Raw genomic sequence first — 23,883 nt, forward strand, 5'->3', positions numbered from 1 at the left:
TGTTGTTGTTATTGTTGTTATGACCAGAGACTGCAGACACTTGATTTTAGTGTGCACATATTCAGTCACAGAATGCCTGAAGTCATACATTTTTTGTTGTGGATCTGGGAGTCACAAATAGTGTACTGGGACAGCAGATGCCATGTGGGGCAATACAAGGCATTGAACATATCTGCAAGACAGGCATTCTACCACTGTTCCTTCCCTGGCCAGTCATCATCCTAATTTTTTAACACAATTTTAAATACAGTTAATAGAATCGGATTCTATATATTAATCAGGTACTGTAATTTTACAAACAACATTTATAACTCTTGAAAGCTATTCCCAAATAACGGTACGTTAGCACTATCAGAGTCAACTTACGTCTTTAAGGTTCCTGATGTCATAAGTTCAGTGACTAATACAATACATTTTTTCCCTTTTAATACAGATTCCCAGGAATCATAAAATCGAACTATATTGGGATGCTGGAGACCCTTTAGCATCTCTGCTTCTTCCTTGAATCTTTGCTGCTCAGCTTTGGTTAACTTCCGGTCCTAAAATGGATAAATAAATTCTAAATTGAAGTCTGGTAGTTTTCATGCATATTTCTAACATCAGTCAAATGAGAGCCTGATTATATCTATTTAATTTTATTTTTGTCAAACAATTCTTTTCTTGGGATCTATATAATCCTTTTTAGGGATTTAAGATTTTTTCCACATAGCAGTTGTCACATTTCATTACTATGTAATAAATGTACCTGCATAGGGCCAGAGATATAGCTGAGTGGGCTGAGCACATCTTTTGTATGCAGGAGGCCCAGATTTGATCCCCAGCAATGTATAGTCCCATAAGCACCTCTGGAAGCAACCACATACAGGGCAGAAGAGTAGTCACTAAGCACTGTTGGATGTGGTCCCAAAACCACATACACACAAAGAAACAATAAACCTACCTGCATAATAAATACTTTAATAAATACTTTAAAAACCATTATCATGTCTGTTAACTAAACTTTTAAGCATACATTTATCAATTATGTGCACACCTTGTTTTATACACTTTAATTATGTCTTACTGAAACTATAAAATAATTAAAAATAAAACTTTTTACCACCAAAACAATTTCTCAAACTAAGAAAAAGTAAAATTCAGAGATTATAGGAAATATTCCCTAAGAAATCCCTGAATTTCCACAATAAAGCTTTCATATCATGTTAGGAAAAATCAAAATGTTGTCACCAAGGGGGTGGAGTGATAGTACAGCAGGTAGGGCATTTGCTTTGCATGTAGTCAACCCCAGCACCCCATATCATCCCCCCAAGGACAGAATAAGCCCCGAATACCACCAGTATGGCCAAAAAACAACCCAAAATGTTGTCACTTAGACAAATAGTCTGGTCAAGTATCTGAATTGCAAGCATATTTTCAGAAATAAATGTTTAGTTACCAACTGGTAAAAGACTGTCAAACAAGCATCAAACCTTTAATTGGTGACATCTAATATTGTAAGTCTAAAGAGCAATGCTTACAGAATTTTGACTTACAACTATGACTAAAATTCTTAACAAGGACAAATGACAATCAAGTTTGTATGGGATAAATACAAATCTTTCCATGAAGCCAAGGAAACAGGAAATATACTGTATCATAATCTCTTTCTGAAAATATTAAAATCTTCAGAATTCTGAAAATACTAAAATCTCCAGAATTTCAATTAAAATGTGCCCAATAGAGAAAACAAAGGTTAGGAGGACTGGTCAATGGTTGGATCTAACTGCAAGTGTGTGTGTGTGTGTGTGTGTGTGTGTGTGTGGCTGAAGATAGAGAGAGAAGAGACCAGTATGCCAATAATAGCTGGAAATGATTGTGCTGGACAAGAACTGAGTGGTAAAGGTAGGGAAAGGGATATTCTTGATAGCCTTTCAGTATCATTTTTGCAAATCACAATGCCGTAAAGGAGAGAGAACGAGAGAGAGAGAGATAGAGAGAGAGAGAGAGAGAAGAAAAGTGCTGCCATAGAGGCAGGTAGGAGGTGGGTAGGGGGTGATGGGAGGGAACCTGGAGACACTGGTACTGGGAAATAAATGTACACTGGTGGAGGGATGGCTGTTGGAATGGGTATGACTGAAATCCAATCATGAACAGCTTTCTAAGGGTCTGTCTCACAGTGATTCAATTAAAAAGTTAAGAAAAATAAAATGTAGCCAAATGAAGTTAGAAAATAACTATGTGGTATATGCTATATACTAAAAATTTTCCAATATAGCATACTTAAGTTGCTGGAGCGATAGCACAGCGGGTAGGGAATTTGCCTTGCACGCGGCCCACCTGGGTTCAATTCCCTCACCCCTCTCGGAGAGCCCGGCAAGCTACCAAGAGTACTTCACCCTCACGGCAGAACCTGGCAAGCTACCGTGGCATATTCTATATGCCAAAAACAGTAACAATAAGTATCACAATCGAGATAATACTGGTGCCCGCTCAAGCAAATCGATGAGCTAACGAGATGATAGTGATACAGTGACAGCATACTCAAAAGTCAAATCTATGGCTAATGTAATTGGCAAAGCTAAATTTTCAAAACAGTGATATAGAAGCTATGCAAAACAAAAGAACAATTTAATGAATGGGGGCTGGTGAGACAGTACCATGGATAGGGAGCTTGCCTTGCTTGATTCCTGGCACCCCATATGGTCCCCAGAGTCTTGCCAAGAGTGCTCCCTTAGCGTAGAGTAAGAAATAGACACTAAGAACCACCAGATGTGGCAAAAAATCCAAGAAACAGACTAGAGATGTGGCTCGGCAGTAGAAAACTTGCTCTATCCAATTAGGCCCTGGATTCAAGTCTCAGCACCACCAAATAATAAAACTATAAGGAGAGACAGAGAGAGTACAGCAAGAAAGCATTTATCTTATATGCATCTGACCAGTTTGATCCCCAAACCTCATATGGTCCCTTAAGCACTACCAGGCGTGATCCCTGAATAAAGAGCCAGGAATAAACACTGAGCACCACTAGATGTGCTTCTCCTACAAAATAAAATATAGATAAAAATTTAAAATCTATTAAATGGACATAACCATAAAACATGGCAGAATAAACCACAAAAGAGGGAAAAAAAACCTTCACGCACAATTAAAACCAACCAAACTAAATGGCTCCATCACCAGAGGGTACTTGAAACAGAGAGTATATGAACCTGCCTTTGTTTTTTGTTTTAGGTCCACACAAATGGCACTCAGGGATCATTCCTGGCTGGGACTGAGGTATCATATGTAGTAACAGGGATCAAACTTAGGTTAGCAAGATGCAAGGCAAGGCTTCCCAGTTGTAATCTCTCTGGTCATGGACCTACATTTTGAAAGTGAATAAACAAAACCACCTTCAGTGTCATAGCAGTAGTGACAATGGTACTAAAGTAGAGAGAAATTACAGCAAAGATTAATGGCCAAGCAAGTGGAGAACCTGCATTTTGGGGGACTAAGTCTCTAAATTCCCTTCATAGAGGCAGATATTCACACAGCTTCCCAAAACTGGATGCTGTGACCAGGCACTGAAATTCTTATTCCACCTCCCTTCACAGTCTTTGGAAATCCATGGAAGTCTATATTGAAAATAAGCTACTCTAGGTTGCAGATAACTGCAGCTGGGGCAGGAATAGTATCTGGGATCATGGACTCTTGTGCTTACAATAATAATAAATGGTCAGATGACCGTGGATCAAATCACCAGGGAGAGGGGAACAGCAAGGAATTCTATATTCAAACTGACTGATTCCACATAAGCACTATTATTTACTTAAGAATATTACCCCCAACTGACTGGACTTTCTTTCCCATACACCACTATCCTAAAAAACAAAAGAGAATTCCAAAACAAGAGCCACAATGCTCTTGGGGGATTAGGGGTTGGGGTGGGGAGGAGACGATAAAGATAAACTCCCACATTAGAATAAAAATTTTTCAGAAATCAGCCTGAACCACTTAGAAATGAACAGTCAGTGGGGCTGGAGAGGTAGAACAGCAGGTAGGGCACTTGCCTTCAACACAGCTGACCCCAGTTCAATTCCAGACACTCTATATGGTCCCCTGAGACTGCCAGGAATTATCAGGGCACAGCTAAGACTTAAGCCCTAAGCACCACTTGGTGTGGCCCCAAAATAATAAGAAAATATATTGAAAAAATCAAAGAAACAGTAAAAATACTCTAACAATGAATAAAATATTCATTAACTATGAAAAGAAATGCAGAAGCAAATATACTGTTTTTTTAAAAAATTATTGTAATTTAGGTAACATAATTACAATATTACTAAGTTCCATGATCTTGATTTACATAGTTACGGTACTTTCACCACCACCAGATTCCAAGATCATCTACCACGTTTTTTTTGGGGGGGTATTTTAAAAATATTTTTATTTAATTATTTTAATTGAATCACAGTGAGATACATAGTTACAAAGTTCTTCATAATTAAGTTTCAGTCATATAATGTTTTAATGCCTGTCCCTTCACCAGCATACATTTCCCACCACCAATGTTCCAAATTTCCTTCCCACCCCACACCCCTCCCCTGCCTCTACAGCAGGGCCCTCTCTCTCTCTCTCTCTCTCTACCTTTCTCTTTCAACTTCCCTCCCTCCTACCTTTCCCTCTCTCCTTCCTTCACCCTTCCCCCTCTCTGTCCCTCTCCCTCCTTCTGGGCATTATGGTTTGCAATAGAGATACTGAAAGGTTATCAGGTTACCTACTTTCAACACTCAGTTCCTGTCCAAAGTGATTATTTCCAGCTATTATTGTCATACGGGTCCCGTCTCTATCTTAACTGCCCTTCACGCCCCCCCCCAAACACTTGTGGCAAGCTTCTAACTATTGACCAGTCCTCCTGGCCCCTGTTTAATCTGGACTTGGATATTAGTCTCATACTATTTTTCATATCCCACAAATGAATGCAGTCATTCTATATCTGTCCTTTCCCTTCTGACTCATTTTACTCAACAAGATATGGCCATCCATTTATAACGAAATTTCATCACTTCATTTTTCCTAATTGCTGTGTTATATTTCACTGTATAGATGTACCATAGTTTCTTATCCCGTCCTCTGTTCTGGGGTACTCAGGTTGTTTACAGATTCTGACTATTGTGAATAGTGCTGCAATGAACATACAAGAGTGCAGTAGGTGTTTCTATTGTGTGTTTTGGGGCCCACAAGGTACACTCCAGGTAGTGGTATTAATGGATCTCTACCACTGTTTTTATGTCACTTTTGATCCACCTCCTCTCCCTTGCTTGAAAATCTGATGTAGTAATCGAAGGTCAATGTTTATTTATTTTTACTGTAGTTTACCAGAAAAGGGGCCTAAGTACAGGGGTAAGGCTTTTGTCTTGCACATGGTTGACTTAGGCTCAATTCTCAATACCCATATGGTTTCCCAAGCCCACCAGGAACGATCACTGAACCAAGAGTAAACTCTAAGCACAGCCAAATGTGGCCACAAAACAAACAAAACTAAAATGACAAAAAATTCTTCACCAAACAGATAGTGGACATAAATGAAACTCCAGAGATACACAAAAATGAAACAAAAACTTCTATGGAAAGCAAAGCAAGCAGGCTTGATCTTTCTTTTCAAATTTATTGTTTTATTACCGCCTCTCCTATTCCCTTTGCTGTTGTTGCCACTGTTTTTTCTGCAATGACCATGTGCTCATACATTTCTTTAAGTTGTGGTGCTCCCTGGGGACCACAGATTAGGTTCTGGTGCTTGCATGAGACACATTGCTCACCGAGGATAACATTCCTTTAGTTTCAGTTTTGCACACATGCTCAGTGGAGTGAGTACTCTTAGTTGAGGCACAAAAGCAATTGTTTTGATGTTCACCCACCAGGGGTCACTGCTATACTCATACAACTACTTACCACTTACTAACTCTGGCAGTCATACCTTTTCTTAGTGTTACTTGCTAGGGTTGTACCACTTTTTGTGATGCTTATATAAACCTGGCTATGATGTTGCCAGAAACTTCTTGTGGCATTGGAGATTATAAATAGAGCTGTCTGAACCACACTCAGAATATGTGAGACACTAGTTATTTGAACCCATGACCACATGCTTCCTAAGGATGCACTCTAAGCCCATCTTTTGAAGGAAAGAATCTGTCTATTGTCTTTTTTGGCTCTATAATATTTCAAAATAATTTCATATTCAGAACAATGGAATTAGAAACTACTCATCAACAAAAAAATGAAACAATGCCCTTTGTGAAAAAATGGTTGCAACCTGAGGTTATATTATGCTAAGTGAAATAAGTAATCAGTCAAAGACAATTACCAAATACCTACATTCATACGTGGAATACAAACAACTAAGGTGAATTAAATGGTGGGGGGGACCTAAATCCTATAGTCACTAAAATCTATGATGGTAACTGGAAGAAAAGAGGGAAAGGAGCAGTTTTGGCGGTATGATAAACTGGAAAGTGTGGGAAATATCAGACACAGATAGGATAAATTATCACAACATTATGAGGTTATAACAAAAACTGAAACACCAACAGAAAAAGGTCAAAGAAATAAACCCAAACATATAAATAAAAACAGCAAAATTACAACAAAGGAGCAAACGGCATCCAATGACGAAAGGAAAGCCGCATGAGCAGATGGTTCTGTGGAAGTGAAGTCACATGTAAAAACAAAAGAGAAAAGAAGCTAGATCATTAGTTTATATAAATGTACAAATTAACTCAAAATGCATTAAAAACTTGGATATAAGGGGCTGGCGCGATAGCACAGCGGGGAGGGCGTTTGCCTTGCACACAGCCGACCCGGGCTTGAACCCCAGCATCCCACATGGACGTCCGAGAACCGCCAGGAGTAATTCCTGAGTGTATGAGCCAGGAATAACCCCTGAGCATCGCCGGGTGTGACCCAAAGAGCAAATAATTTAAAAAAATAAACCTTGAATATAAGAACTGAAACCACAAAGTATATAGGAAAAACCATGTGATACAATCATGGGCATCAATCACAGAGCTGTTGTTGGGACCCAACTTTTTTATTTCCAAGAGGAAATAAAAAGCAAAAAGAAATGAGTATCATCAACTGAAAAATGGTTCATACAGTAAAGAGAAACTGCACAACTGAAAAGGCAACTCAGTGACAGAAAGAGGGCCAGAAAGATAGTACAGTGGGTAGGGTGCTTACCTAGCATGCACCCAACTCAGGTTCAATCTCTGGTATCCCATATGTGCCCATATGCACCACCAGGAGTAATATATATTACATGTGTGCATATATAATATAATATATATATATATTAGCATGCAGGGTCAACCTGTAACAACATGTTAGTAATCTTTGATACAAAGGCTTAATGACTCCAAGGTAAAATACAACAATCTTCAAATGCTTTCCTCTAAGGAAACTTTCTGGATCATTTTTAGCAGATTATTCATAACAAGCAATACAAAATAACTCATTGAGTATGTGGTGGGCTGGAGTGATAGCACAGGGCGTTCGCCTTGCATGTGGCCAACCAGTGTTCGATTTCTCCGCCACTCTTGGAGAGCCTGGCAAGCTACTGAGAGTATAGAGCCCACACAGCAGAGCCTGGCAGGCTACCCGTGGTGTATTCAATATGCCAAAAACAGTAACAAGAAGTTTCACAACGAGAGACATTACTGGTGCCCACTCGAGCAAATCGATGAGCAATGGGATGGCAGTGACAGTGACAGTGAGTATGTGGTTTTGGTATGGTAGGTTTGGTGGTATTGGAAAAAATTGAAATGGTGGGATGTTTAATGGTGTTGGAATTGGTGCTGGAATATTAAATCTAATAAATTATTGTGAACAACTTAAAAAATTAAATTTAAAAAAGACTTCACACCTGCCCCACAAGAAGATCACAATACACGTTATGGAGGAGACAAAAAAAACTCTTGTACACTGATGTTAGATATGTAAATTGGTTCAGCTACAATGAAAAATGATAGAGATTCCTTTAAAATTTCAAAGTGGTACTCTGTTTCTCCCTGTTCAACAAAAGCCGCCTCTTCTTGCGCATCCCTGAGACCCTGAGACACAATGGTAAAGATCAGAATGAACAGATTTGGCAATATTGGCCATCTGGTGACCAGGGCTGCCTTTAACTCTGGCAAAGTGGAAATTACAGCCATCAATGACTCTTTCATTGAACTCAATTCCATGATCTACATATTCCAGTAGGATTCCACCCACAGCAAGTTCAATGGCACAGTCAAGGCCAAGAATGGGAAGCTCATTATCAACAGAAAGCCCGTCTCCATCTTCAAGGCGTGAGATCCCACTGACATCAAATGGGACGAGGCTGGTGCTGAATATGTTGTGGACTCCACTGGGGTTTTCACTACCATGGAGAAGAATTGGGCCCACTTGAAGGGGGGGTGCCAAAAGAATCATCATCTCCGCCTGCCCCCTCTGCCAATATCCCCATGTTTGTGATGTGTGTGAACCACAAGAAGTAGGACAATTCCCTCAAGACTGTCAGCAAAGCCTCCTGCACCACCAACTGCTTGGCCCCCACGTCAAGGTTATCAATGACAACTTTGGCATAGTCGAGGGGCTCATGGCCACAGTCCATGCCATCACGGCCACCCAGAAGACAGTGGACAGCCCCCACTAGTACTGCAAGGCCCTGGGGAAGGCCATCCCACAGCTGAATAGAAAGCTGATCTGCATGGCCTCTGTGTCTCCACCCACAATGTGTGGGTCGTGGATCTGATATGCTGCTTGGAGAATGCTGCCAAATATGACGACATCAAGAAAGTGGTGAAACAGGCCTCACAGGGACCCCTCCGGACATCCTGGACTACACCAAGAACCAGGTTGTCTTCTGCGGTTTTAACAGTCATGCCCACTCCTCCACCTATAATGCTGGGGCCACAATTGCCCAAAACGACCACTTGTCGAGCTCCATTCCTGGTATGACAATGAGTTTGACTAGAGCAATAGTGCAGTTAACCTCATGGTCTACATGGCTTCCAAGGATTAAGTGTCCCTCTTTCCCCGGGACAACCAGCCCCAGCAAGAGCACTAAGAGGGAGAGAAAGGCCCTCCGCTGCTGGGGAGTCCTTCCTTCACTCATCCAACACACTGAGAATCTCCTGACCTCATTTCCAGCCCAGACCCCCTGAAGAAGGGGAGGGGCTTAGGGAATCCCACTTTGTACATATACCATCAATAAAGTACTCTGCACCCACCAAAAACATTCAAAAGTAAGGCCCTAAAAGACAGTACAGGATGTAAGGCTTTCATTCTGCATGTGACTGACCCTGTATTGATCTCAGCCACACTCTGTATCCCATAGCATAACCAAGAGTGATTCCTGAGAGGGCAATGGCCTGCATGCAGATGACCTAGGTTTGATCCCCAACATAACATATGGTCCCATGAGCACCGCCAGAATTAATTCCTGCATGCAAAGCCAGGACTAACCCTCAAGCATCACTGCATGTGAACCAAAAAGCAAAAAAAGGGAGTGACTCCTGAACACAGAACCAATAGAAAGCCCTAAGCAAGGCACAGTATGGCCCAAGATCCAGCCCCCAACTCAAATTCAAAATTGAAATAACATTACCCAGCAATCGGACTCATAGGGACCTAACCAAAGGTCTGAAAACACTACTTCAAAAAGACAAATGCATACCTATGTGAATGTGTTCAGTATAATCCATAATAACAAAGACACAGAAAGAACTGCAATACATACTAACTCAAAAAGTTCTATATTCTTGCTTGGAGAGATATTTCAGGAGGAAAGGTGCTTGCCATTCAAACAACTGACCTAGGGCCAATCCCTGGCACCACATATGGTTTCCTGAGCAATACCAGGAGTCATTCCTCAGCACTTAGCAAGGTGCAAGTCCTAAGCACTGTCAAATATAGCCCAATCCCCACCCTCCCAAAATAGAAGCACAGGGACTGGAGCAATAGGACAGCAAGTAGGGCGTTTGCCTTGCATGCAGCCAACCAGGGTTCAATTCCCCGCATCCCATATAGTTCCCTGAGCACTGCCAGGGGTAATTCCTGGGTGCAGAGACAGGAGTAACCCCTGTGCATCGCTGGGTGTGACCCAAAGAAAAAAAAAAAGCACATACTCAATGAAATACTACCTGGCTATTCAAAAAGATTGCATCTTGACTGCTTGCATCAATGTAGATGGAATTTAGAATGAGGCTTTTAGACATATAGATTAAATTTATATAGTATTATAAACCAATAGTAAATCAACAAAGTTTCAAGAAAATATGAGAGAACATAAAAACTATTTTTTTCCTTGGACTGGAAGTAGCAAGAGAAAAGTGAATGGCAGACAGAACTCTTTTAAATTTTGATGATAGTAAGGGATAATCAAGTATGCTTGTTAACAAATTTCAGGTCTTAATATTTGTATTTCATGACAACTGACCACATAGTAAAATCAATTCCCCCTCTCTAAATACCAAAAACATAAAAGATATATAAATAAATCCATAGTAGTGAAAAATGAGAAGGGTTCAAACAAACCATTCCTTCAGAAGTATAGTATCAAAGTATATGAAAGAACAGTTTAATATACTTTGACAGAATATATCTTTATAAAATTCAAGAGAGTAAAGGCAACCAACCAAACTTGATAAAAGCAAAAATTTCCATTAAGGAGGACTTCTGTTGATGCTGCTGTATTAAGATTCAGAATAGGGCCAGGAAGATGACTACAGCACTGAAATGCATGATTTATATGCAGAAACCCTGGTTCAATCTTCAGCAATGTATAGATTCCCAGAACCACACCTAAGCACTTCTGGGTATGGTCCAAAACCCCACTAAAAGAGTAGACATATTTGCATTGGTTTTGGGGGTAAGGAAGGGTTGGAGTTATATTTTTGTTTTCGGGTCACACCCAGTGATACTCAGGGTTACTATTGACTTGACACTCGGGGATCACTCCTGGTGAGCTCAGGGGACCATATGAGGTGCTGGGGATCAAAGCCGGGTTGGCTATGTACAAGGCAGCTCATTCGGGGCTGGAGTGATAGCACAGCGGGTAGGGCGTTTGCCTTGCACGCGGCCGACCCGGGTTCAAATCCCAGCATCCCATATGGTCCCCTGAGCACGGCCAGGAGTAATTCCTGAGTGCAGAACCAGGAGTAACTCCTGTGCATCGCCAGGTGTGACCCAAAAACCAAAAAAAAAAAAAAAACTGAAACAAGGCAGCTCACTCTACTATCTCTTTGACCTCCAATGCTGAATTTATTTATACATTTTAGTTGCATTTATTGAAATTATCATTTCCTTATGTATTCTGCTTTTGCATCAAATTATTTCCAAGTGTTCTGCAATCGTTGGTTTCTAAAAAATTACATGCAGTTATCATGTATTATTTTTACATACATATCTACATATACACACATATATACATGCTGTATATATATATATACATATACACATGCAAACATATTGCTGGGTTCAATGTGCTACTGTTATGTGGAACATATTTTGTTTTGGGCCATAACCAACAAAGATGCTCAGGGATTCCTCCTGGTTCTGCACTCAGGAATTATTCCTGGCAGTGTTCAGGGGACCGTATGTGATGTCAGGGAGCAAACCTAGGTTGGCCATGTGCAAGGAAATCACCTTGCCTGCTATACTATAGCTTGGTCCTATATTGAACAATTTTTATCAATATTCATTAGGGATACTGGTTTGTAGTTTTGTTGCATTCTTTTTTAAATTTTATTGAATCACTGTGAGATAGTTACAAGCTTTCATGTTTGGGTTACAATCTCACCATGATCAAACACCCATCCCTCCACCAGTAGACATTCCCCACCACCAATATCCCCGGTATACTCCGCCTTTCCCACCCTCCCCCTGCCTCCATGGCAGACAATATTCCCCATACTCTCTTTCTACTTTTGGGCATTATGGCTTGCAACACAGACACTGAGAGGTCATCATGTTTGGTCCAGTATCTACTTTTGGCACGGATCTCTCATCCCGACTGGTTCCTCCAGCCATCATTTTCTTAGTGATCCCTTCTCTATTCCATCTGCCTTCTATCCTCCACTCATGAAACAGGCTTCCAGCTATGGGGCAATCCTCCTGGCGCTTGTATCTACTGTCCTTGGGTGTCAGCCTCACGTGATGTTATTCTATACTCCACAAATGAGTGTGGTCCTTATATGTCTGTCCCTCTCTGACTCATTTCATTTAGCATGGTACTCTCCGTGTCTATCCATTTATAAGCAAATTTCATGCCTTAATCTCTCCTAATAGCATAGTATTCCATTGTGTAGATGTCCCAAAGTTTCTTCAACCAGCCATCTGTTTTAGGGCACTCGGATATTGCATTATCTTTATCTTGCTTTGTTATCAAGCAATTGGGCTCTGCCTTTACTCATGATCAACTGTCATCAGGTTTTGCTTTGAAAAAATAAGTATAAAAAAAGTAAAGGCCCCACTTCCACTTTATCATCTAATAATTTCTCATTTTCTTCCTAGTGTTCTTAAGAGTCTGTATGTGTGAATCAGGGGGCCAGGGATCAACCCTTACTTATGTTAAGCACGTGCTCTGCTACTGAGCTACAATCTTGGCCCACCTCAGGGGGCTTCAGAGATATTAGGAGAGATTTTCCTAAATATAATACTCTATCAGCAGCTGGAAGAGATAAAGTGACTTCTTTTACAATGTTTCTACTATTTATTTAGGGAATTTTGCTAAAAGTCCTACAACAATAAAAAAATTAGTATAATCATTACCGCCTTTTATTTCATATATATAAAACTTTTAATTAGTTTTGGGTTTAATTTTGCAAGTAAAATATGCTTAAGTAATTGCCTTATATTTCTACTTTACTTTTATTTTTAAGTATAAGTGGCAGCTGTATTTTATCAATGCAGCAACTAATGATATGATCATATGTTTTACTGACAGGCTCCAGATACAGAATTGTCTTAAAAATCTTAAAAATAAGTGTACATAGTTATAGCAAATGATTCTTTTGATCTACTAAAAGTTCAATTTGCTAATATTTTACTATGCATTTTAACATCTACATTAACAAGTGACATTAAGTTTTCATTTTCTTTTTTGTACAAGAATTTAATATTAAGATTTTACTAGTGTAGGGGCCACAGAGAGAGTCGGGGTTTAGGGACATGCCTTGCATGTCAAACAACCCTGTTCCATTCTGTCACCACATGGTACCCCAAATGCTGCCAGGTGTGACCTTGGATACCCCTGAGCACCACCAGATAGCTCAGTTAATCTCTGGTACCACAGAACCCAAGAAAAACTACATCTTTGGGTCTTTACATTGAACTGCCAGCCTGGTTGGTCTGAGACAGGTCCCTGAACTTTCAGAGCACTGCTAGAGAAATCCCAAAATAAAATTAATTTTGAAAAAAAGTACTGATTCAAAACAATTAATATGAGAGAAGTGGTATTAACATTAGAATTACTTGTTATTTGAAAGTTTACTAGTAATCAGGTTTGAATCCACTTGCCCTGTAGTTTTTTTCTTTTTAAATAATTAAAAACTCAGGCATCAAAAATAAAGCACTGGAGCCAGAAAACTAGCTCATCAGACTGAGTAGATGGTATGTATGCAGGAGGTCCAGGTTAGATCTCTGGTACTACATGGCCCTCTGAGTACCATCAGGAGCAAACCCTAAGATGAAACAGGGTTAGCCCCTAAGTACTGCCCAGTATAACCCAAAAAAATAAATAAATTTGAAAAATAAGGTACTAGCCAACAAGTTTTGTTGGGCCACACCTAGTTGTGTTCACTGCTTATTTCTGGCAATACTTAGGGGATCATATGCAGTGTCAGGGAGTTGAACCAGGATCAAGTGTGTATGGCAAGCACCTTACTTCCTATGTTATCTCTCTGGTGCTAATCCAAGTAATTTTTCTAAATATATTTAATTACAAAGGCTGGAATAACAGTACAGTGGGTAGGGCATTTGCCTTGCATGTGGCAAACCCAGGTTTGGTCCGTGGCATCCCATATGGTCTCCCAAGCCCCACCAGGAATGATGACTAAATGTAGAACCAGTAATAATTCAGAAGCACAGCTCAATGTGGCTCAAAGACCTTTTAAGAGGCAGTCTGGTGAGCAATGCGGCCCGGAAAATGCTCCGGACCCGAATTGGGGCCAACAACACCGGGGAGCCAGAAGGAGGTGGTGCAGCCAGCACACCTTCCCCAGATGGAGCCCTGGCGACACTGAGCAGCAACTAACACGGCTCCGGGATTCGGGACTGGGACACATCCGAGCCGCGCGGCCGTGTTAGCCGGTTTTCTAAAACCTGAAAACATACAATCTTTTAATGGAAAACTAATTATCAAATGCTTCCTTAATAGGGTTATCTTGTTTGGGGGTATAACTCCCACAACAATAGTGAGTTTTGTGTTGAAATATGGAACGTAATCAAGGTGAAGAGAAAATTATGTGAAATTCATCAGTTATACAGTTGGGGTGGGGGGGCGTGGGGTATACCGGGGATTTTGGTGGTGGAATATGGACACTGGTGAAGGGATGGTATTTGAATACCGTATAACTGAGACATAAACCTGAGAACTCTGTAACTTTCCACATGGTGATAAAATAAAAGAAAAATGAACAAAAATAAAAAAATAAAATCAGAATTAAAAAAAAACCTTTTAAAAAGAAAATATATACTTAATTGTATGCTTGGATCCATTATCAATATAGTTTCAAAAGTTTAATACTTCATATATAAGAGGTTATGTGGTTATTTGCATATCACACTTAACTACTGCATGATTATATTTATTTATTCTGATGTGTACATCTATTTTAATTACACTGAAGAGGATCTCTCTATATAATTCTACCACAATTTATTGACTCACTCATCATCAGACTTCTGGTTTGATCCAAATTTTATCAAATTTATATTTTTATTATTTTTCATTGATTTGGTTTTTCTGGGCCATGGGGAGTGGTTACCAGGGGACATTCTGGTTCTGTGCTCAGGAGTGAGCCCTAAAAGTGCTTGGGGAACCATATATGGTGCTAATATATAGCTTCTGCATTAATCTATTAGTTCTGTTATAAATGTCTTCTCGTCTTCATTACCTTCTTTTATAGTTTATAAAATATATAGTAGTTAGTAAATTCAGTTTTTATTTTTTTCCTTGATATAAATTTTATCTAGTAGTGTGATTTCTGCTCTCCAGTTAGTTAAGAATCTTTTGTTTGATGACTAATCTTGGAAAGATGCCACAACTGAGTCATCACAGGTACGCCCAGTCTTAGGGCCGAGATCTCAGGAGTCTCCTCAGGATGGGGGTACGTGAGTGATCCACCCACAAGTGACTTCCTCTAGCAAACAGCCCTGCTCCACAACTAATACCAGAGAGGCGCCAAGCTCCTAGAGCACTTGGCCACAGAAGGTCACACAACAGCTCCAAATTTCACAGTACTGACAGTCAATGTTTATAGGTAACATGATTATATACATAGAAAAAATTTTTTTAAAACCTCCCCAGGAAGGGAGGGAAAGGGTATAAAAATCTCCCCAAAGTGACTGGAAGCTATAAACTGATATAGTAAAATGGCAGGTTGCAATATATGGTAGCACTGTGGTACTGTCATCCCATTGTTCATAGATTTGCTCAAGCAGGCACAGTAACGTCTCCATTGTGAAACTTGTTGTTACTGTTTTTGGCATATTGAATATGCCACAGGTAGCTTCCAGGCTCTCCCATGAGGGCGGGATACTCTCAGTATCCCGGTATCAGGATACTCTCTGAGAGGGATGGAGGAGTAGAACCCGGGTCGACCGCATGCAAGGCAAATGCACTACCTGCTGTGCAATCATTCCACAGTCCACAGAAGGCCCAGAATTTGGTCTCCTATATCACAGAATGCAAACATCACAAATGTAGGTAACACTGGTGACCCCATAGAACTTCGGGAAGTAAACCTAGTGGGCCTCAAAACCTCCAGGCCTAAGCAAAACTAATTGTCAGGTCAAAGCATGGGGCCATGAGGTCACACTGCTGACTGAATATCATGGGGAGTAGGCTGGAGCCCTAGAGGTCTCCATAAAAATCATCATCATCATCATCATCATCATCATCATCATCATCCCGTTGATCGTCAAATTTCTTGAGCAGTCTCAGTAACGTCTCCATTCGTCCAAGTCCTGAGATATTAGAAGCTTCTCTACTCGTCCTTTCAATGATGCTGCACTGGTGGCTTTTCGGGGGTCTCAGTCCCAGTAGCCAGGGGAATAAGAACCAGCTTGTTACTGGTTTTGGCATATGAATACACCATGGGGAGTTTTTCGAGGCTCTCCCATGTGGGCAGGAAACTCCCAGTACTTTGCCAGGTTCTCCCAAAGGGAGAAGTAGGCTATATGATATAGCTTCCGGGACCTTGGTTTTAAGTCTCTGGATGCTGGCCATTGACAGGATTACATGGCACTGGGCCGGCACCGGGGGCAGTCCCTAGGTGTGACTGCCTGGCAACTGGGAAATGGGAAATCTGGGCAGAAGAGGCCCAGTCCTGATTCGAGCAGGCTTAGAGGTCTCAGCCCCAGGTCCCACACACCTAGGTTCCTATGCCAGTTCCTTCATACGTTAGGCTCATCCGAACGTGTGGAGAGGGGTCTTGAGCATGGCTGTGGCTAGGCTCCGGAGGTCTTCGGTCACCTGGAGCCCACCCCTCCGAGAAGGCCCCAGGGAAGACAGCCAGGCACGTGGGCAAGAGACTCTCTGCGTCGCTCTCTTCCAGGAGCTTGCTTTTGTCTCTGTATGCTGGCCATTGACAGGATTACATGGCGCCGGGGGCAGTCCCTGGGTGTGACCGCCTGGCTACTAGGAAATGGGAAATCTGGGTGGAGGAGACCCAGTCCCGATCCGAGCAGGCTTGGGGGTCTCAGTCCCAGTAGCCAGGAAATTAAAAGGAAATGCCATTTACAATTGCCAAAAACCTTTAAGTACTTAAAATTCAACTCAAATAAGGAGATGAAAATTATATTATTATGAAGAAATGAAGACTTATACATCAAAAACTATAATTCTGGGGCTAGAGAGATAGCACAGCGGGTAGGGCATTTGCCTTGCACGAGGCTGGCCTGGGTTTGATTCCCAGCATCCCATATGGTCCCCGAGCACCACCAGGAGTAATTCCTGAGTACAGAGCCAGGAGGAACCCCTGTGCATCACCAGGTGTGACCCAAAAAGCAAAATAAATTAAAAAAATATAATTCATTCTGAAAGAAACAGAAGACACAATACAGTGGGAAAATATTCCATATTCAGGGGTTAGAAGATTTGTCATTGTTAAAATGACCATCCTACCCATTAAATAAATTCAATTCAACCCCTACCAAAATTGCAATGGCATTCTCAAGGACATATAAAAATACTACTAAAGATTAGATGGAACCACAAAAATTACTTTAATATCCAAAGAAATTCTTAGAAAATATTATGGAAGACATTGAGTTCCGTAACTATAACTATACTATATAACTAAAGCAATCAAAAGAGTATGATATTGAAATAAAATTAGACACGCAAATCAATGGTATAGAAATGAAAACTCATAGTTCCTCACATATATGGACAATTAATTTATAGCAAAAGTACCAAAAACATAAAATAAAGCACAAGAAGCCGCTTTAGTAAATGGTACTGAGAAAACTGGTTAGTCATGTGCAAGAGATTGAAATTAAACCACGCACATCTCACACCATGCACTCAAAATAAAAATGAAGATTATCTCAAAACAAAGATTAAAGAATATGAAGTTAGAGAAATCCATGAAAAGCACTGAAGAAACATAAGCAACACAGCCAGCTAATATGCTGGCTTCAGTGATTCAACCCCATTAGCAAGGAAAATAAAAACAAACAAATGAGATTTCATCAAACTGAAAGGTTCCTAAACTGTGAAAGCATCAATAAAACAAAGACATCCTACTGAATAGGAAAAAACACTTACACAACAAATTTATGACAAAGAACTAAACTTTAAAACATATAAACAGCTCTGTTCATCCCATCCAGGTATCGGCCCAGGTCTGTGCTCCTTTCCAGAGCCACAATTCTAACCAGACCCCAGGGCAACTGGTTTTCATTCTCGATCTCTGGGGGACAGGAATTGAGGAACATGCACATTCCAAGCTCCAATGTTCCGGGCACCCTCTGCTCATCTCATTCAGGTATCAGCCTGTGTCAGGGCTCCTTCCCAGAGCCGAGGCTGCTTACATGGCCACGACTTATTCTCCCCCATCCATATCCCATAAGAACCATGTTACCCTCTTAGTTGGAACTTTCACTAGGTTAGCTTAACCACCAGAAACGCATTAGCCAATAACTCATTAAGCCCAGCTCAATTAATACTGCATCATAAGCAGAACAGTAACAGTGAGTGTGAAGGGCTAAACCACATAGGTCACAATGGTAAAGCAACACAGAACCCCACCAAGCTTATTTATTGAAGAGGCCAGGCCAGAAGACCCCAACAGTAATGAAGTGGTAGATAACCTCTCAGACAAGGAATTTAGAAGGGAGCTACTGAGGATGCTTAGGGAGCGAAAAGAAACAATGGAAAGCAATGCCAATAAAATACAAGGGTATTTGAAGGTAGAAATGTGGAAAATTCAAACAAAATTATAAACGGAAATGTCAGACCTGAAATACCTGGTAGGCGAATTAAAAAACTCAGAGGAAGGCCTCAGCAGCAGAGTAACAGCTGCTGAGGACAGAATCAGTGAGCTCGAAGATGAAGTCCAGAGACTCTCTAGAAATGAACAAAAAATGGAAAAGAGACTGACAATCCAGGAACAGATGGCAAGAGAAGATCGTGATGAAGCCAAGAGGAGTAATATAAGAATTATTGGAGTCCCAGAGGGACAGGAAGAAAACCCTGATGAGAATAAACTGTCAAAGACATCATTACTACAATGTTCTCAGAGCTGAAGAAAACATGCTACCACATTCAGGAGGCCCGAAGGGTACCAAATAGAAGAAATCAAAATAAAAATACACCAAGACAAAAAAGAAGATGGGTGGCATCATCATCCCCAACTTTAAACTCTATTACAAAGCAGTAGTAATTAAAACAGCACATTATTGGGCTAGAAACAGACCTGCAGACCAATGGAACAGAGTTGAACATCCTGTCACAGACCCCAAATATATGGCCACTTAATCTTTGACAAAGGAGTAAGAAATGTGAAGTGAAACAAGGAAAGCCTCTTCAACAAGTGGTGCTGGGAAAACTGAATAGCTACCTGCAAAAAAATGAACTCTGACCTCTGTCTAATGCCAGGCACAAAAGTCAGATCAAAGGGGATTAAAGACCTCAATATCAGACGTGAATCTATAAGGTACATAGAGGAAAATGTAGGCAGAACTCTTCATGACATTGAAGCTAAAAGCATCTTTAAAGATGAAACAGCACTGACCATGCAAGTGGAAGCAAACATAAACAAATGGGACTACATCAAACTAAGAAGCTTCTCACATCAAAAGACACAGTGACCAAAATACAGAAAGAGCCCACAAAATGGGGGTGTTCCTAACAAGAATAGTAAGTATTTTGTTGAAATATTGAAGGCAATCAAAATGGTAGCCATCTCTCTAGACTGAACTAAGCTATATCCCCACGCTGGCTGAGAAGAAATATCCTTCTTTCTCGGGAAGAAACGTGGCGTGGTGTCAAACATAGTGTGATGTCCATTAAGCAAACAGACCTGGTGGCGTGGGAATGGGAAATAAGGGGAAAAATTAGGTACATGGACCAGCGGGACGCTGGTGGTATCTCGAGCCGGAGCCGATATCAGCGCAAGAGCTTTGGTTCCAGAAACTGCTTCCAGACACTCTACTAGACTATCAACTAAGCCAGAGCCCCACGCCGGCTGATGACGGGAAATAACCATCCTCTTCGGTTTTTTTTCCCTTTGTCAGACAGCGTGGCGATTACTAAACAGGCGTGAACTCGGTGGCGCGGGGCAAGGGGGAAAAAGAAAAGTTATGTAACAAACAGCAGGACTTAATATCTCTATATGCTTAGTAATGGAGAATTATCAAATGCCTCATTGGCAATAGGACTGTCTTTTTCTTTTTGGGGGGAAACCCCAGCAACGGTAGTGAGTTGTGTGTTGAAACATGGAATGTAAACGAGATAAGCGCAAATGAAGTGAAACCTATCACGTATAAGGGTGGGGACTAGGGAGGTGGGAGGGGGCGGCAGATAGACTGGGGGGGTTGGGAATGTAAGATGGGCACTGGTGAAGGAAGGGGTATTTGAATATTGTATAACTGACATAATCCTGAGAACTTTGTAACCCTCCACTTGGTGATTCAATAAAAAAAAAAATAAAAAAAAATAAAAAAAAAATAAAGTCTTTTAGCCTGTAAAAAAAAAAAAAAAATAATAGAAAGAGCCCACAAAATGGGAAAGAATACTTACCCAATACCCACCTGATAAGGGATTAATATCCAGGATATACAAGACACTAGTAGAACTGTATAAGAAAAAAACCTCCAACCCCAACAAAAAATGGGGAGAAGAAATGAACAGAAGTTTCCTCAAAAAAGAAATACAAACGGCCAAAGGACATATGAAAAAATGCTGTACATCGCTAGTCATCGGGGAGATACAAATCAAAACAACAATGAGATATCATCTCACACCAAAGACTGGCACACATTCAAAAGAAAAAAAGCAACCAGTGCTGGCGTGGATGTGGGGGAAAAGGGACACTCTTTCACTATTGGTGGGAATGCCGACTGGTCCAGCCTTTCTGGAAAACAATAATGGACAGTCCTTCAAAAACTAGAAATTGAGCTTCCATATGACCCCGCAGTAGCACTTCTGGGAATATATCCCGAGGATGCAAAAATGCACAGTAGAAATGGCATCTGTACCTATATGTTCATTGTAGCACTGTTCACAATACCCAAAATCTGGAAACAACCTGAGTGCCTGAGAACAGATGACTGGTTAAAGAAACTTTGGTGTATCTACACAATGGAATACTATGCAGCTGTTAGGAGAGATGAAGTCATGAAATTTTCTTATAAATGGATAGACATGGAGAGTATCATGCTAAGTGAAATAAATCAGAAAGAGCCGGACAGACATAGAAGGACTGCACTCATTTGTGGAGTATAGAATAACATCACATGAGGCTGACACCCAAGGACAGTAGATAGATAGATAGATAGATAGATAGATAGATAGATAGATAGATAGATAGATAGATAGATAGATAGGCCAGGAGGATTGCCCCATAGCTGGAAGCCTGTTTCATGAGTGGAGGGGAGAAGGCAGATGGAAGGGATCACTAAGATAATGATGGCTGGAGGAATCAGTTGGGATGGAAGATGTGTGCCGAAAGTAGATACTGGACCAAACATGATGACCTCTCAGTGTCTGTGTTGCAAGCCATAATGCCCAAAAGTAGAAAGAGAGTATGGGGAATATTGTCTGCCATGGAGGCAGGGGGAGGTATACCAGGGATATTGGTGGTGGGGAATGTGCAATATACCGGGGATATTGGTGGTGGGGACGGATGGGTGTTTGATCATTGTGTGATCATAACCCAAATATGAAAACTTGTAACTATCTCACAGGATTCAATAAAATTTAAATAAATAAATAAAATATATAAACACTTGGGGCTGGAGCAATAATAGCACAGCAGGTAGGGCACGTGATCGACCCAGTTTCTATCCACAGCATCCCATATGGTCCCCCAAGCACTGCCAGGAGTAATTCCTGAGTGAAAAGCCAGGAGTAATACCTTAGCACCGCCAGTGTGACCCCAAAAAATAAAAAAAATATATAAACACTCACAAAACTCAACAACAACCAAACCATAAAAATGAGAGATAAAGTTCATCAGACATTTCTAAAAAATAAAAATAAAATACATCTCCAAAGATGGCCATGAGGCCCATAAAGAAGTGTTCAAGCTCACTGATTATCAGAGAAGGAAATATAGTCACTATTGTTGGGAATGCAACCTGGATTCAACCCCAATGAAAAAGAGTATGAAAATTTTTCTAGAATTTAAATATAGAACTACCATATAATCTAGCAATTCCACTAGAATTGAATTACCCCAAGAATACAGTAATTATAAAAACTATTTTATAGTTCAAAAATATATGCCCAGGTATGCTTACTACAGTACTATTTATAACCAAGATGTGGAAACAACCTATATGTCCTACAACAAATGAGTGAATAAAGAAGTTATGGTACATACACACAATGGAAACTCACCTACAAGAAATATTTGGGCTATTAGGACTGGAGAGATAGAACAGTGGGAGACAGAACACTTGCCTTCCACACAGCCAACCCAGGTTTGGTCTCCAGCACCCCATATGGTCTCCTGAGCATCACCAGAAGTGATGCCTGACTACAATGCCAGGAGCAAGCCTTATCACCCAAAGACAAAAACAATTAAAGAAATATTGTGGCCAGATCGATAGTATAGCAAGTAAGGTGCTTATCTTGCATGTGACTAACCTGGTTTGATCCTCATGCCCCATATAGATCTCAAGCACATCCAGGAGTTATCTCTGAGCTCAGAGCCAGAGATCAGCACACCTAGTGCTGTTCAGGGCGTGGCCCAAAAACAAAACAAAACAAAAAAATTAATTATAAGAAATATTGAAGTCTTGCTTTTGTTTCAACAAAGATAGAAATGGAGGAAATTATGCTAAGCAAAGCAAAAGAAGACGTATCCTGGATGAGTTCATTTAAAGTAGAGAGAAACAAACCAAAAAGAAGAGACAATGTCCAAAACGCCCCCTGTAGAGTCTGAGAACACAACTCTCACACACCAAAAGAGACTGTTCAGGGATATAGCTCAAATTGTTGAGCTTTGCATTCAGGAGGCTCAAGTTCAATTCTTTGTACCATATTGTTAGGAACAATATGAGCACCACAGTAGTGATGCCACAGCACAGAGCCAGGAGTAATTCCAGGTACCATCAGGTGTGGCCCAAATGCCTCAAAACATAAGAAGGGTAGAGACTAAAAGCACACAACTAAATGCAATGTAGTATCCTGGATTGGATCAAAGCACAAAAATTGGAACATCAGTGGGAAAATAGTGAAATCCAGCTAAGTTCTGTACTGGAGTTAACAGCTTTATGCTAACATTGATTTCTTAGAGCTGATACCTGTTTTTTGGTGAAAACACTAACATAAGATCTAAAGAGATAGCACAGTAGGTAGGGTTCTGGTTTTGCATGTGGCAAGCAGGAGTTCGATCCCCAGCACCACATATGGTCCCGCGAGCACCACAAGGAACCTGCCCAGAGCACCAAAAACCAAAAATATCAACACAAATTAAGAAAAACCAACAAAATTTCTTCTAAATTAACCTGTGATGAACTCTGTCAGATGGAAAAAAGAAAAGTAAACAAATAATAAGTAGCTGAAAAACTACTTGTCATTGCCTGTTTTCCCAACCACAGTACTTCCTTCAAACCCATTTACAGCCACCATTTCATCTTTTCACTCATTCCAACTTCCAATCTACCTTTTGACCACAAAATCCCTTTACAGTAAGCTTTGTGTAAACAGGGTACATGTCCACTTTTTCCTCTCCATTATGTCCCTAGAACTTAGCAAAGCTCCGCTACCTGGTAATCAGTGAAAATTTACGACTAAATGAAAGGTAGCTCCAAATATTATTTCTTTCCTATTGCTTCTGTAATAAACAACCATAAATTTTTTGGCTTACGAGTAACAAAAATTCGGTATAATCCAGTAGTGATTAGAAGCTCCAAATGGGGACTGGAGAGAGCACAGCCAACAGGATGTTTTCCTGGCATGTTGTCAATCTGGGGTCAATCAAGGACTGCATA

General features: G+C 40.6%; 1 protein-coding gene and 1 pseudogene across 1 annotated transcript in view; one reads left to right on the forward strand and one right to left on the reverse strand.

Moving 5' to 3' along the window:
• The window catches only part of FAM120C (family with sequence similarity 120C), a 432,369-nt gene that overhangs the window by 372,297 nt on the left and 36,189 nt on the right, over window positions 1–23,883 (reverse strand). The window contains exon 3 of the mRNA XM_055123233.1: window positions 367–539. Within this exon, the coding sequence (XP_054979208.1) occupies window positions 367–539 (173 nt within the window). The remainder of the gene's footprint in view (window positions 1–366; window positions 540–23,883) is intronic.
• LOC129400107 (glyceraldehyde-3-phosphate dehydrogenase-like) lies at window positions 8,074–9,019 on the forward strand (annotated as a pseudogene).

Source organism: Sorex araneus, chromosome X, assembly GCF_027595985.1.
Source record: "Sorex araneus isolate mSorAra2 chromosome X, mSorAra2.pri, whole genome shotgun sequence".
Taxonomy (NCBI): domain Eukaryota; kingdom Metazoa; phylum Chordata; class Mammalia; order Eulipotyphla; family Soricidae; genus Sorex; species Sorex araneus.